At 38.8% G+C, this 16256-nt stretch overlaps 1 protein-coding gene across 1 annotated transcript in view; it reads right to left on the reverse strand.

Annotated features, from left to right (window-relative positions):
* dpyda.1 (dihydropyrimidine dehydrogenase a, tandem duplicate 1) overlaps positions 1-16256 on the reverse strand; it is a 266445-nt gene that overhangs the window by 91802 nt on the left and 158387 nt on the right. The window contains exon 15 of the mRNA XM_067435665.1: positions 12408-12491. Within this exon, the coding sequence (XP_067291766.1) occupies positions 12408-12491 (84 nt within the window). The remainder of the gene's footprint in view (positions 1-12407; positions 12492-16256) is intronic.

Genomic DNA, 16256 nt, shown 5'->3' on the forward strand with positions numbered 1-16256 from the left:
TTTATACACAGACATGTATGTATATTTAAGAAAAATATGTTATATATAATACACACACACACACACACACACACACACACACACACACACACACACACACACACACACACACACACACACACACACACACACACACACACACACACACACACACACATATATTATGTAAAGACAAACTTGTATTTGGGATGCGATTAATTGCACTAAATATAATACTAATATATTTGTAAAAACCAAGCAACATTTTCTTCTTGCTTCTTGGTTTCTTTGATGAATAGAACATTAATAAGAACAGCATTTATTTGAAGTATAAATATTGTGTCACTTTTGATCAATTTAATGCATCATTGCTAAATAAATGTATTAATTATTAACTTATCTTTTAAATCTAAACATTTTGAATCAATTCTACAATTGTTTAATTTCTTTGCATCTATTATCCTTATGTTACTGTTTGGCAGTGGATGCACCACCCTGTCCCTTTCCTCCAGGCCTCAAATAAAGACACACTACCGCATTAAACCCTTTATATCCCTGTGAAGTAAAACAGACACGGTTTAATTCAAACAGCGAAGTCTGATGTCAGATCAGTCGGGATGCTTTAAAAGACTGTAAACCCGACATGAAGCTTTCATTCAGTAACTGCCTCGGCTCCCTTTCTCATCCCGGTCCTTCTCGGTCTCTCTTTTCTTTCACAGGAAATAGGTCTCTGTTTTGACATATCCAATAACTGTTGGCATATATTCCCTTGAGCAATGGGTCTGCCCGTCTCTATAAAGAAGTGTGATGTACTAGCTGTATGTGCAAAGCGAAGTTCTAAGGTCACTCCCTGCACAGGAAAAGGTTAGCATTTGATTTTTAAAACCATTAGCCAGAATTGATTTGTAAGAATACAGAAGCTCACAGAAAAACACATCTCCTCCTGACTATTTCCTTTCCATTTCTAAGGCATGCTGAGCGATTCAGCGCGGTACAAAACCGAAAAGTGGAGGAAAGAAATCGTTGTGAGATCTGGTGCGTCCTTGGGTGCGTATTTTACCTGAGATACACATGAAGTCAGGTTGTATTTGCACCTAAAAGTATTCAAAATGTATTCGAAAGGCACTGAAAGAGATGGAACACGAAAGGTTACGCCATTTGAGATGATAAACACATTCCCAGATTTTTATTTTTATGAAAATATTGGATTTATGCACTTGACCCAGTAGTGAGCACCATCCACAGCAATTTGTCCTGATTTATTCAAGACTTAAACAGGGTATAAACAAGGCTGGAGAGTTAGGTTCAACTTGTCCACTCCGAGCCGTCTGCCAGAGCGGGAGAGGTAATATCTGGGGTCCCGAGAGATGTTTGATAGCACTGGCGGTTTTGTTGGAGAGATTCATTGGTTGATATAGTGAATCCTGAACTGGAGGCGAAAAAAGTGCTAAGAACAAAAGTGGCAGTACAACACAGCAAAGAGAAGAGCGGAGAAAGAACTTGTACGCTCTAAAAAATGGTTATTTAAAGGTTCTTTACACGTAATAACAGTTCAATGAAGAAATTCCAGAAGAAAGCTTTATATGCTGAAATTTTAAAAGCCTTTAAACAGTATATTAAAGGGTTAGTTCACCCAAAAATGAAATTGATGTCATTAATGACTCACCCTAATGTCGTTCCTCACCCGTAAGACCTCCGTTCATCTTCGGAACACAGTTTAAGATATTTTATATTTAGTCTGAGAGCTTTTCTGTTCCTTTAGGAAAGTGAATGCACACTATACTGTCCATGTCCAGAAAGGGAATAAAAACATCATCAAAGTAGTCCATATGTGGCATCAGTTGGAATCTCTTGAAGCATCGAAAATACATTTTGAAGAAACAAAAATAACAAAAACTATGACTTTAATCAGTATTGTCGTCTCTTTTGTGTTTGTTTTCAATCCTCAAATAAAGATTCAAACGGTTATAAATCAGAGTATTGATTCATGATTCGGATCGAAATGAAATCACGTGACATTGGCGATCCAATGATACTATGAATATTCATGCTAATATTTTCTTTAATACAAATTCAGAGCTGCCTGACAACACTGCCGGTTGAGTGAGTGGCGTGTCGCAACTGAGCCCTGCGTCCTGAGGGAACGGTTTCTACAAGCCGAACGGTGGTAGCATTTGAAGGAAACAACAAAAACAGACTTACAGGAAGCTGGACAGGCCTTCCTCCCAAAGGGTCATGAAATTGCATTATGCCTGCCTCGGTACAAGGCACAGGGGTCATGGCCCGCAGCCAGACACCAGCCACCAAACAGATGCTGCCTGTAAGAACTCTGCTCTCGCACCGGAGACCGCCGCTCCCTCAGAGGGCTTCCCGTGACAGCTTATTACAGGCCAGATGGGGGTGAGAGCCGCTGTCTGTGGGCCAGGGAGTCTGGAGCAGGGACGCTTTTCCCTCTAAGCAGTTTGCTGTACACAATATTACACGCTTTGATGGAGAGAGAGCGCACCTGTGTAGCTGGGCTGCTTTCGGCAGAGAGTCTGTGACCCGTCGTCGGTCGGTTTCACATGAAAACAGGGATCAACATTGCAAGCGTTTTGCTCACATTATGCAACTTAAAATAGACTTAAAGGGTTACTTCACCCAAAAATGACAATTCTTTCATTAATTACTTACCCTGATGTCGTTTAACACCCGTAAGACCTCCGTTCATCCTCGGAACACAAATGAAGATATTTTTGTTGAAATCCGATGTCTCAGAAAGGCCTTCATTGACACCAATGTCATTTCCTCTCTCAAGACCCATAAAGGCACTAAAGACGTCATTACAAAGCCCATCTCACTACAGTGGCTCTACAATAACTTTATGAAGTGTTAAAGAATAGATTTTGTGCGCAAAAAAACTAAATAATGACTTATAGTGATGGGCCGAATTCAAAACAACGTTTTGAACGGTTATGAATCAGCGTATCGATTCATGACTCGGATCGCGTGCCAAACTGCTGAAATCACGTGACATTTGCGAGCCGAATCATGAATCGATACACTGATTCATAACATTCAAAACTTTGTTTTAAATTCGGCCCATCACTATATAAGTGGTTATTTAGCTTTTTTGCGCACAAAAACTATTCTCGTGAAGGCCTGTCTGAGTCATCAGATTTCAACAAAAATATCTTCATTTGTGTTCTGAAGATGAACGGAGGTCTTACGGGTGTCGGACGACATGAGGATAAGTAATTAATGAGAGAATTTTAATTAATTTTTGGGTGAGCTAACCCTTTAATTGGTATAATAAACTACATTAGGGGATGAAAAAATAGGACTCACGATATGATCTGACGGGACTATTAAACAGGGCTATGATTTCATAAAAAACATGTTTGAGCACTGCACATTTTGAAGTAAAAATGCATTCAATGAATACTACACAGTTATGATAAAAGACTGCTTATGATCTGCTGGTGATGAATTATGACAATCTTCCATTGCTCCGTGGTCCAGTTCTGATGCTCACGTGCCCACTGTTGGTGCTTTCGGCAGTGGACAGGGGTCAGCATGGGCACCCTGACTGTCTGACTGTATTCTAACACCTTTCTATCAGAACCAGCATTAACTTCTTGAGCTAACTGAGCTACAGTAGCTTGTCTGTTTGATTGGAACACACGGGCCAGCCTTCGCTCCTCCCGTGCATCAATGAGCCTTGGCCACCAATGACCCTGTCACCGGTTCAAGACTGTTCCTTCCTTGGAGCACTTTTGATAGATACTGACCGCTGCAGACCGGGAACACCCCACAAGAGCTGCAGTTTTGGAGATGCCCTAACCCAGTCGTCTAGCCATCACAATTTGGCCTTTGTCAAATAGGCTCAAATCCTTACGCTTGCATATTTTTCCTCCTTCTAACACATCAACTTTGAGGACAAAATGTTCACTTGCTGCCTAATTTATCCCACCCACTAACAGGCGCAGTAATGAAGAGATAATCAATGTTAGTCACGTCACCTGTCAGTGGTCATAATGTTATGCCTGATAGGTGTATACATAACCAATGGAAAAAAAACATACAGTTCAAAGTAGGCCTATAAATAATGACATAACTATTAAATACATGAAATATTTAAAAACCTAGTGTACTTCATGTCTCCTTGTATCTCACATTATTTGTAAAAACAATTTGATACATTTTCATTGCGCAACTATGTACTATTTTAATGGGCTAAAGTAAAAAAAAAAAAAAAAATGTTTTTACTTAGAAGCCCATGTGCTGCTTGGAAAAAAGTAAGCATCAAGCATTTGGAGAGGTGCTTTTCATGGGCCTGCAAGCGCAGCGGACCTACCGCGGTAGTCGTGAGCGTTTTAAAAAGGCTGCGTGCCTCGCAGACGGAGGGGGCAGAGAGCGGCGAGGGGAGCTTTCAGAACCACTGAAGAGCATTCAAAGATGAAAATCGACTTGTGAGCTGCAATAAGGGCTGAGTGCATTGCACGGTGACTCCGGCAGCACTGATTTGGCAGGTGGCCGCGTGGTTAAGGGTGGGGGGTGCCTTGTATGAAATTAAAGGAGAGGGCACGCTGGATTCTTTATATATTTTCTGTGCCGTCACTGCAGGGCAGGTTAAGCAGGGAACTGGAGCGCTTTTGCAACTGGAAGAGAAGGGAGAGAAAGAGAGATGGAAAGCAGCCCAAAACCCCCTCAGGCTGTGAGGAGAGGGGGCAAATGGGCAAAGGGAAAGAATGCTGGGAGGAATGCAGGAAAAATAGCAGCTTTACACCTGAAATTTTAATTTTACAGTGCAAGGTCACAGAAGGTGGGCACTCTCGTTAAGGGTTGGCTGGGTCTCGCAGGAGGTATGATGGAAGTCGGGTGTCATTCGGCCCTGTTTGGTAGGCTCAAAATAGCTCTGGGAACGAGAGCCGGTTTTAATTTGCGAAACTGGGGAACTGTGTTGAAGGCAGAAGGTGAAAAAAAGATGAGATCCCGAAGGATGCTGAGTCAAACCTGAGTGAGAACTCCGTGACCCCTGAGATCTTTCCCTCACACATCTTTTCCTGTGATTACAAATTAGTGAGAATGATTTGTGCCCACAGATAGCGTTTAATTACTGACTAAAAGTATTTGTCAACAATACCGAAAGATGAGACAAAAATGTTTCATTACAATAATTAAAACAATTTTAATTAAAACATGCTGTCGACAAAAATAACAAGAGAGAAGTTACAATGTATTGCTGTAGCAATGCACGGGTAATGTTTTTATTTTTTTTTATTTTAGTATACATATATATAATGATAGTTTCAAATGCTTTCAATTATTAACCCGCTAGATCTGCATGAGCTAAACTGATAAAGCTTTGCTAACGGGTTAATTTGTTTACCCAAATGAATCCTATGTATAAAATATAAAAATGTGTCAAGTAAAAATGTATTAGTAAGACATTACAAAATTATGGAGGCCCACATACAAATCAAGATACTGTGGCCAAGAATGAAGAATTTTTTTCCCATGACATTATCATTCGCTTTAGTTAAACCGTGACCACGTTGTATTAATTGTTCCCTCACTGCCATGATTTAACTTTAATTAAAACGTGGCCAAAGTCGTGGTAACAAATTCTTAATTCGGAACTTCATTTGTGGTCACAATATCGATTTTTATTTCTGCACATCATGTCCATACAAATACTGATGAGGATATTTTCATTGCAAGACAAAACTAATAACATTGCCTTTAAATAAAATTACATCATGCTGTTTCCATTTATTGAAAGTTTTGTGAATAAAGTGCAATCTACAGACCTAAAGAACATTGGAAAGGGGTGCTTTTGCAATGAAAATAATGCCAATGACTTAATTTAAAGGGATAGTTCACACAAAATTAAAATAATGTCATTCATTACCTCACTCCTATGTAGTTCATCTGCGAAACACAAACTCTTTTTGATGAAATCTGAGAGCTTCCCTCCATTAACAGCTGCGCAACTACCACTTTGAATGCTTAAATAAAAGATAATAAAGAGATAAAGTAAATCCATATAGTCAACATTTTCTGAAGAGAAGCGATTGTTTTAGGCTTTTATTTACATAAATATTTATCAACTCACACATCAGTTGTGGTAAACTGAAACATGTTTGCTTGACGTTTGAGAACCAATGAGGTTCATTCTTGTGTAACGCATCACATTTGAGCTTCAGGAAGAACCAATGAGAATCATTCTTATGTTACGCAGCACGTTTGAGCTTCAGAAAGAACCAATGAGGTTCATTCTCGTGTTACGCAGCACGTTTGAGCTTCAGCAAGAACCAATGAGGTTCATTCTCATGTTACCCAGCACGTTTGAGCTTAAGGAAGAACCAATGAGGTTCATTCTCGTGTTACGCAGGACGTTTGAGCTTCAGCAAGAACCAATGAGGTTCATTCTTGCGCTACACAGCACGTTTGAGTTTCAACAAGAACCAATGAGGTTCATTCTTCAGCAAGAACCAAGGTTTGTTTCCTCAAGCAGGTTCATTTGAGCTTCTGTTTGTTTGCTGAGCAATGTTGAATAAAAGCCTAATTATAAACCTGTTAATCATAAAAAGCGATCAAGTTTCTTTAGAAAATGTGGTCTAAAACACTCAATTCATATGGATTCGTTTTACAATCTCTTTATAAACTTTTTGAAGCATAGATATAGCTGTCAATGGAGAGACAGAAAGCTCTCAGATTTCATCAAAAAGATCTTTATTTGTGCTCCGAAGATGAAAGAAAGTCTTACGGTTTTGGAAAGACATAAGACATTTTGGGTGAACTATCACAACACCATTTAAGAGCATTTAGTACGTCATGCCGAGTTCGTTATGACAGTCACTGTGTCAGATTATGCCTTTTTCAAACTACATATTTCTTTCCGACCAATCATCGCTTGTCATCTTTAACAACATGCCTGATGTCATAGAGAAGACGGAACTAGCGGATGGACTTCCGGAAGGGTGGAAACAAAGTACCGAAGCGGTGTGTTAGCTTAATGCTAATTCCAGTATTCGCTGGGTTGCTGAAGGTCCTCCGTTTTTGTTCGCAAGTGTTTATCTTTTTTCACTCTGTTGTGTTAGTCACTCACTCAAGGAAACGTCATAAAGCGTGAGTATTGTTGCCATAGTTCCACGAATCTCATTTCCATTGCATAATTCCACCTAGCAGGACCAATACCATCGTCTCTCACTCATTTTGCCACTTTTGAAAGCTGTGTACTGAAGAGCTTCTGTGCTCCAGTTGGTTTGGTCTTATTGGTCCCATTGGTGTAATCCTATTGGAGCTCCTACATCAGTTGTCGTCCACTATGACAAACTATATGAGATGAAAAGATCAATTCTTACGTTCCGATGGCCGTTGTCGTCTACAAACCACCACAACACTCTAAATCAGACGGATCGTGCCAAAATCGGCAGTCTGAACCCGCCATTAAACCGGTTCATGGAAGAATTTTTTTCTGCGCAAATCCGCTTAGCGAATTCGCCTTAATGTTTAAAACATTAATCAACAGTAAACTGAAATTGCAAACATTAATGTTTAACATATGTAAACAAAACCATCTCTAATCTGAATCTCAATCTCAGTTAAATGTTAAACAGCTTTGAGAAAATAGGGACAGTTTCATAGCAAAACAAACCGAAATGAGAGCAATCGAGAGAGAATATTAACTTCCCATTAAAATCAAATTGTATCTCTTTTCATGCAGTCAGAAACAATGCTGAATTAATGTTTTTCCCCTTCTTTCCACAGGCAAGGAAAGTAGACGAGGTGCCAAACGGAGTGATTAAATGATATTGCGTCTCTTTAGTTCTCTTGGCAGATACCTGCCCTCGGGCTTTGATTAGCTCTTTGTCTTACAGCGGAAAATCTACAGCAAACCGAATGGATATGACTGTGAATTTACAGCCACGTTGGAGGGAAATAACTCTGTCTTTGTTTGGATGGAAAAGCTGGTTTATTTCCTGTGGTATAACACATAGTCAGGTGAACAGATTGAAGAGGTGTGCGTTTATTCAGGCCAGATGCGGGCAAAGAGAAATGGTAATAGGAAGGGTCACGTACATCACCTCTGGGCTTAATTCATGTGACAGACTTTCACAGATTGCGTGTAACGACTTTGATGAGGAAAAATCATGTCGCTGTACCTCACCCAAAGGGAAAAAACACAGCGTGATCATGTTCAGGCAGAACTTACTGAAAGTACTACAGAAAGTACTGTGTATTACGAAATAGCCTCTCATGGTTTACTCAGTTATTGACTGATTTAAGACCCTAATAGTTAACCAAATATAAAATCACTTACTCTCCTGTCATTCCAAAACCATATGGGTTGTTATATTTATTCTGAACAGCTTGATATGGAAGCTTGTTTCCGCCATGATGGAATAAAATAATGTAAAAGATAATTCCAAATTTTTCCTCAGAATTGCAAGTTTACATCTCACAATTCTGACTGGAAAGTCTGACTTCTTTTCTTAGAATTGTGAGATATAAACTCACAACTGCGAGTTATAAAGTTAGAATTGCAAGATATAAACTCTCAATTCAGCCTTTTTTTCCCTCTCTTGCAATTCTGAATTTATAACTCCCAAATGCGAGTAAGTCAGAATTGCCGGTTATAAAGTCCGATTTGCGAGATATAAACTCACAATTGCGAGAGAAAAAAGTCAGAATTGTGAGGTAAAATGTCGCAATTACCTTTTAAAAATGTTTATTCTGTGGCAAAAACAATCTTCCATATTAAAAATTAAAATGAATAGTTTATGGGAAGATTTCAGTGAATAATAATTCAAATGTTGGTCTGTTTGTCATTTCATAGGTTTCAGGAGATATGGAAATTTGCACACAAGAAATATGGGAAACTTTTAATATACTTTTATATTTATATATATTTAGCGTTTTTGCCACAGTTCACATGAGAGTGTAGTCCCTAGCCAATTCGGTCTAGAAAAATCGCAATTTTTCATTTTCCGTCGTAGTACACATTGTAACTACACATCAAAACATGTAAATAGGAACATTTTGGAGTTATTTTGTCACTTATTGAGCAGTAGGTTAAGTTAGATGGATCCATTTACCTCCAGTCTTTGAGTTAAGCTAGGCTAGCGGTGGGTGCGTGAGACAGAGTTATGGCACGCACAGAGATGAGAATGGTACGTATGGATTTAACTGAATCAGAGGGATACGGTGAATAAGTCCCAAAAAGTCGGCGTGTTCTTTTAAGCTGGTCTGAATTGGTCTAAGCTGCTTTTTTCCAGCAAAATTGCCTGAAAATCTAAATGAAACAGATTTCATATCACATTCTTGAACATGACAGGTACTGTTTTAGGCTTTCAAAATTAAAAGACAGAAAACATGTCTTTTTTGAAACAGATGAAAAACCAGATGTTTTCATTTATAGCTTTTAACAGCATTTTATTCTGTTTAACAACTATGCATCATAAATCCAAACAAAGCGTATGATAATCACAGAAGAAAGTTTTCTAAGGTGCTGAGATGCAATGTTTTTCTATCAATTACATCAGTTGACAGGATGCTATTCAGCTTTTCACAGTTACTGAGGGTGTAATCATAAGCAAAACTATAAACAATACGCTGCTTTTTTCCCTCTGTAATAAGCACCATGCCCTGGTGTGAAACCCAAAAACAACAACAACAAAAATCCCGCCTTAATCTCAACAGGCCAAGAACACAACTGCTGCATTTGGTTCGAATAATGGAGTTATGTGCTTGAATGAAAATTGTTTACAAACCGCAAAAGAGATTATTTGTGGATTATTAAATTCGGCTAATTCTTCAGTTGAATATGCTGTGATGGAAAAGTGTTATTAAAATGCTTTGACAGAACCAATGTTACGGTAAGTGGATATGCAGTGATGCAGGTTCGGCAAAGTTGACAGCCTCTCATCAGCCATTCATGAGAACTGAAATGCGCTCTGATTCGGAACGGTACGCATAGGAACGCATGTGTGCACACACATAAATCTATACCTTATTAAAGAGGTAAAAATCTGCATCGCATCCAAATCTATGGAGACAAACTTATAGGATTTTATATTGTACAGGTCTTATGTTGATAGGTTTGGACCAGCCTACTCAGAGCCTAAACTGTAAATGGTGAGTTGAAACTCAGGTGGATGAGTTTTTGGATTGGAAGCTTGTTTGAGCTTGAATTCAACTGTTATACTGATATGGGCATGAACTAGACGTGTCCAAATACACACATCAAGTTCATGCTCATATCAGTACAATAGTTGAATTCAAGCTCAATGTTCCAAAACCTTAGTCTGACAAGCCAGACCCACATCAAGATGTTTGGTCTGGAAACTCACCATAGACAGGGCTCAATCTGAGGGGCGATAAACGGTTGTCTTTCAAACTCCCTCTGCACGCGATAGGATAGCGCTACAACCAACCAGAGCAACGAAGGTGAAGCAGAGCTCTTTGATAGATTAAACATTCGCCGTATCCGGTCAGCAAAACTCTAAACACATCTTCCCTTTTTAAGAATGACTTCAGTGCCGTTCTTTGTTCTTTTCTCAGAGAAAAGCTTAACTCAAGTCTTCCAGAGTCGCGGTCAAAGCTGATTCGAAAGACCGCCGTTTGCCAGTTTCTGTGTTTACTAGAAGCACGCAAACGCAACTCAGCCGTCGTCATTATGGCCCCGCCCACCGACTCTATACACAATGTGATTGGCCCGGCAAGAGTTAGGTGAATACAGCTCAGAAGGGTATTGAGAGTTGCTAGACGACACTCGCGGGCAAATTAAATTTGCTGCCGCTTAGGGTGCGTCTAGATTTCTAGGCTACCAAAACCTAGCAAGCTGTTTTGCAGCAGACTTCCAAAGTAGGATTATAACCATCATATGATCAATAAGCAGCTCAATAAAATCATGAATACATATTACACACATATATGAGGTGAAATTATCCACTTGTATTTATGCTAAACTACTGTTAGTGCAACTTTTGATTATTAAATAAAATACATATATAACAAAATGTAAAACCCCAATATGTATGTTTTTTTCCCCTAGAGTGTAGCTTAATGACGCATTGATTTTGAGGAGTTTTTATTATGCCGCAGATGAGCGTTTCTGCTTCTTCCGCTCGTGTGTATGTTGGGTTAATGCAGTTCTGTTTTATCATACTGCATCATAACGCTACTCTGTGTGTTCGCTCGGCGGCTGCTATGAGAAACATGTTCACACTGCAGACAGCTAGATTGATTTTAGACACGGTAAAACATGGTACTCACTTTAAATCAAGAAAACAAGATTTAAACAATAAGACTAACTGTGTTGAGCTATATAATAATTGTTAGTTTTCTGGTGATGAATGTATCCAAACAGTTGCTCACCTGTCTTATAAAACACATAATATATTAAAGCATCTTTACTGTTTTCTACAACACGGAAATTGAAGGTAACGCAGATATGATGTCACTTATAGGAGACGCATGGACATATCCATGTGCCATATCCATGCCAATTATCAATAATGTGCATATTTCTCTGGATTTAAATATTCTTGGAAACATTTGGGATAATGTAAGTACACAAATCAACAAAATATATAACATTCAGTGGTTTTTGGATATTTGAATCCAAAAATTTTACCTTTTGTTCCTTTAATTTGGTCTAAATTGCACTAAGCTCAATGTAAAAAAATGTAAGATGGTGGAGTAAACACACTTGAAAAAACTGTTTCAAACTATTTTAAATTAGCTCTTTCAGTCTTGTTTTCCAGCAAATGTATAGAAACGTACATACATTTATTTGAGATGCAACACTGCATTAGAGTATTCTGCTTTATTGTACTCTATATTTAATTTTTTTTTTTTTATTGTTTAAATAAAGAAAAAAAAAATGAAAACAAGTCTTAAGGTCTTATGTAGTGTTGCGTTTCAGGTAAAACATTTTTAGACACTTTACTGGGAAACACGACCAAAAAATAAAATCGAGCATGTGTGTGCTGTCAGATTCACAGTACAGGTCTAGATCCATAAAATAAAACACAAAATGCGCAAAACTGTGAGTGCAGCATCTTTCCCAGCAGGCCTCATGCTCATGGTTTCACACGCTTTCTCTCCCTGCTGAGTGACAGCAGACTTCAAATACCTCAGGGTACCAGACATCATCTGGCATAATAATCAACAATTATAGACAGAACAAAAAAAACAACAACAACACACACACAAACAAACAATTTATACAATGGCATTGCCATGTTTTTGGCCATGTATAATGCTAATAACATTTTTTAGACATGGCTCATGATGTATCTGATACATCACTGTACCATAATACTGCCAAATACGTTGCTAAAAAAAAAAAGACCCTAAAAAGCATTTGCTGTGGCTGCTTTACCTCACAGCTGATGCTGTCTCTGCATGGTACAGCGGCTGTTGAATGTTGGATTTACCTGCCCACAGGCGAGCCCCATTCCCCTCTCCCCCATTCCATGAGGACATGATAGATTCAGCTCCAGGGCATCAGCGCCAGACTCCTGTGAGATGGATGCAGAAGCCTCAAATTATTGAAGAATAAATTCAACGCATTTCCAGCTATGAATCACAATCAAGCTGTGAATGCTCATATTCAAACATGTTATATGCTACATGCACAAAAACAAAAAAATGAAGTGCACACACGTGAATTTTTTAGCACCTGGTTGACTGAAGAAATCATGCAAATTAGCTAACTCAGCAAACATGGCAGGCCTGTTCTGAACGCTTGGTTGTGCAGAATTTAGCGTTTAACAATTCAATTAGAATTCAGTGTGTTCTGGTTACTTTATTGAAACTGTGCCAAACTACTCCAACACTTTGACCTAGACACCTAAATAGGCCCACCTCATCTGGATATATGTCAGTTATGGTGCTGTTTCCATCTTTTTATCATCATTAGATGAATTAACACTAACATCATGATCAACAGAAACATTGTTGATTGTCTCATTTTTCAGATGGTTAGTGAATAAGAAGCATGTCTTTGCATTCAAATAGGAGAACCTTAAAGGTATAGTGCACCTTAAATGTTTTTCATTTTTGCCTAATAAATTTTTTTTTAAGAGCTGGGGTTGTTTTGGGTCCCATACACTTTTACTGTATGGAAAAAAAAGTTATTCAAAATTCTTCTTCTATATAAGAAAAGGTGACACCTAGTTTTAGCGACATCTAGTGGTGAGGTTGTGAATTGCAACCGTCCACTGCTCCACTCTACACTCTCTTTCGAAGCACATAGAGAAGCTACGGTGGCTGACAAAGGACAGAGATGTTGTCGTCTGAGAGAGCGGAGAGTGACTAGCGCTCTGTAGAGCAGTTTGTCCATTCAAGGCTACTGTAGAAACATGGTGGTGCAAAATGGCAACTTCACTATAAGGGAACTCGTGGTGTATTTGGATAGAGATAGCTTGTTCTAAGCTAATAAAAACAACGCTTAATTATGTGAGGTTTTTATACATCACTGAAAACAGTTATGTATATTATATTGCATTTCTGTCAACCGAGGTCCATAAATACTACACACTGCACCTTTAACAAGTTGCTTATTAGCATGCATGTTACTAGGATACTGGCTGTTATTTAGTACTTATAATGTACATATTAAAGGGTTAGTTCACCCCAAAATGAAATTGATGTCAATAATGACTCACCCTAATGTCGTTCCACACCCGTAAGACCTCCGGTCATCATCGGAACACAGTTTAAGATATTTTAGTTTTTAGTCCCAGAGCATATGCAGTCTATGCACACTATACTGTCCATGTCCAGAAAGGGAATAAAAACATCATCAAAGTAGTCCATATGACATCAGTTGGTTAATTAGAATCTCTTGAAGCATCGAAAATACATTTGGGTCCAAAAATAACAAAAACTACGACTTTATTCAGCATTGTCGTCTCTTCCGCATTTGTTTTCAAACCTGAAGTAAAGATTCAAACGGTTATGAATCAGTGAATCGATCAATGATTCGGATCGCCATAGTTACGTGATTTCAGCAGTTTGGATCACATGTCTAACTGCCAAACTGCTGAAATCACGTGACATTGGCGATCCATTGGCGAATTTATTTGAGGTTTGAAAACAAACGCGGAAGAGAAGACAATGCTGAATAGCGTCACAGTTTTTGTTATTTTTAGACCAAAATGTATTTTCGATGCTTCAAGAGATTCTAATTAACCCACTGATGTCACATATGGACTACTTTGATGATGTTTTTATTCCCTTTCTGGACATGGACAGTATAGTGTGCATTGACTGCATTATGCTCTGGGACTAAAATGTAAAATATCTTAAACTGTGTTCTGAAGATGAACGGAGGTCTTACGGGTGAGGAACGACATTAGGGTGAGTCATTAATGACATCAATTTCATTTTTGGGAGAACTAACCCTTTAATGTCACATTCTGTCTGACCATATTATACATCGCTTAATTCTACCCAATATCTGAACTTTACTATCTTACAAACTATTAATAAGCGGTAATATGGGGTTTATTGAGGCAATAGTTAATAGTGAGAATTGGACCCTAAACTAAAGTGACACCTAAGAATATAAGTCATATAGGTTTAAAACGACATGAGAGTGAGGTAATGATGACAGAATTTTATTTTTTGGGTGAGCTACCCTTCAAGTTTCATGGTTCTTAATAAAATGATGAATTGTCCCAGATGTATTCGCTGTAGGAGAGCTTTGTGTGTTCATGGGCGGCAATCTGTAGAAACTGTAATGAAACATCAGGAACCAAATCATTACCCCACAGAGCAACAAAAAAAAGTTATTCAATGCGCCTTAGGTTTAGCAAAGAATGCTTTTCTTTTAATTAACCTTTATTTTTAGGTGTACAGAGCATAACTAATCCCATATACAGTCTTTCAGCAATGTACTTTCAAATAATCTTTCCATGCAATCTAAGTCTATTCACCATGTGACATCAAAAGCGAACACAAAAGACACAGACGCACAAGCTAATAAAGAATATAACAAAAAAAACAAACAATTTTATTGTTTATCAGACTCAAGCAGATGCAAACAATGAGCGAAGCAAATCAACGTTGACTGAGACATTGGCTCTAAAATAGATGAGAGTGGTGATAAGTGTTCCACACGGATGCACGAGAGACGAGCGAGAGCGGGCGGGCGGCACGCAGACCGGGGTGGGGTGCGTAGCCGAGCTGAGTTTGACAGGCAATTACAGATCCACGGGGGCTTTAAACCACATCACATGGGGGATTTAAACAATTACAAAAAGCTCTACAAACCTGCCACAGTGACTCCATCTGTAGATTTATGATTTTCCGCAGACTGACAGCCATTAAAGCGGGAAAAGAATAAGCATTTTAGCCTTACAAAGTGCAGAGGACCATGAGGTGGGGTGAAGCTATTTATCACTGTCAGCCGGGGGTACGGGACAAACCTGCTGCCCTTACAGGATTAGGCCCTAGATTTCATGGTCAATTAGGACCAAATACAGGTACAAAATGGACACAATGTGCCATGATCCCAAAGCCAATTATCAATAATGTTTAATTTCACCCAGTTTCTTTTAAGCCCTTTATAGAGAGAGGGGAATGGGAGGAGGTGGTGGATGAGGGGGCAGGCTTTCCTTTTTCTCCCTCCCGTCCAACAAAAGGGGTGACACGCACACAGTGAATTAAGTGCTATCATCTCTCATCACGGTAAGCTGCTTTCAGAGAGCGAGGCCAGCAAGACGACTGTTTGATATTGCAGGCTTAGCACTGAGAGAGAAGGGTTTAAAATAGACTTAAAATAAGCCAAATGAAGCAAAAAAAACAACAACAACAACAAAATGGCTAAGAGCATTTTTCTAGAGCACTGAGATCTCTCTTTTCTAGCTGTATGAATTGCGAAATACAAGTGTCTGTCTATGAAGAAATAAAGCCTTTGCATTCATGACTAAGAAAGAAAGCCACAATGCCAAGGTGTCTGGATGGTTGCCAAGGCATTGTGGTTGCTAAGGTATTCAAAAGTGCTCACATGCTAGTCTTTCAGTGTAGGGAAGGAGCATTTATAACCTGTTGCAGTTTCTCTCAGATCTATGACAAGACAACTCGATGGTCTGATTTCAAGCAAGTTTTGGGCTGCTGCGTCCCAATTCGTATACTATCCGCTCTAAAAATGAATGTCATATTCTGCATGACTGTATTCTACACCTCTTAATTCTACCCAATATCTGAACTTAACTACCTTACAAACTAAAAATTCTGATAGTATTCAAAATCAGAATTAGTGTGCCCCAAAGTGTAGT

Source organism: Pseudorasbora parva, chromosome 24 (genome assembly GCF_024679245.1).
Source record: "Pseudorasbora parva isolate DD20220531a chromosome 24, ASM2467924v1, whole genome shotgun sequence".
Taxonomy (NCBI): Eukaryota; Metazoa; Chordata; class Actinopteri; order Cypriniformes; family Gobionidae; genus Pseudorasbora; species Pseudorasbora parva.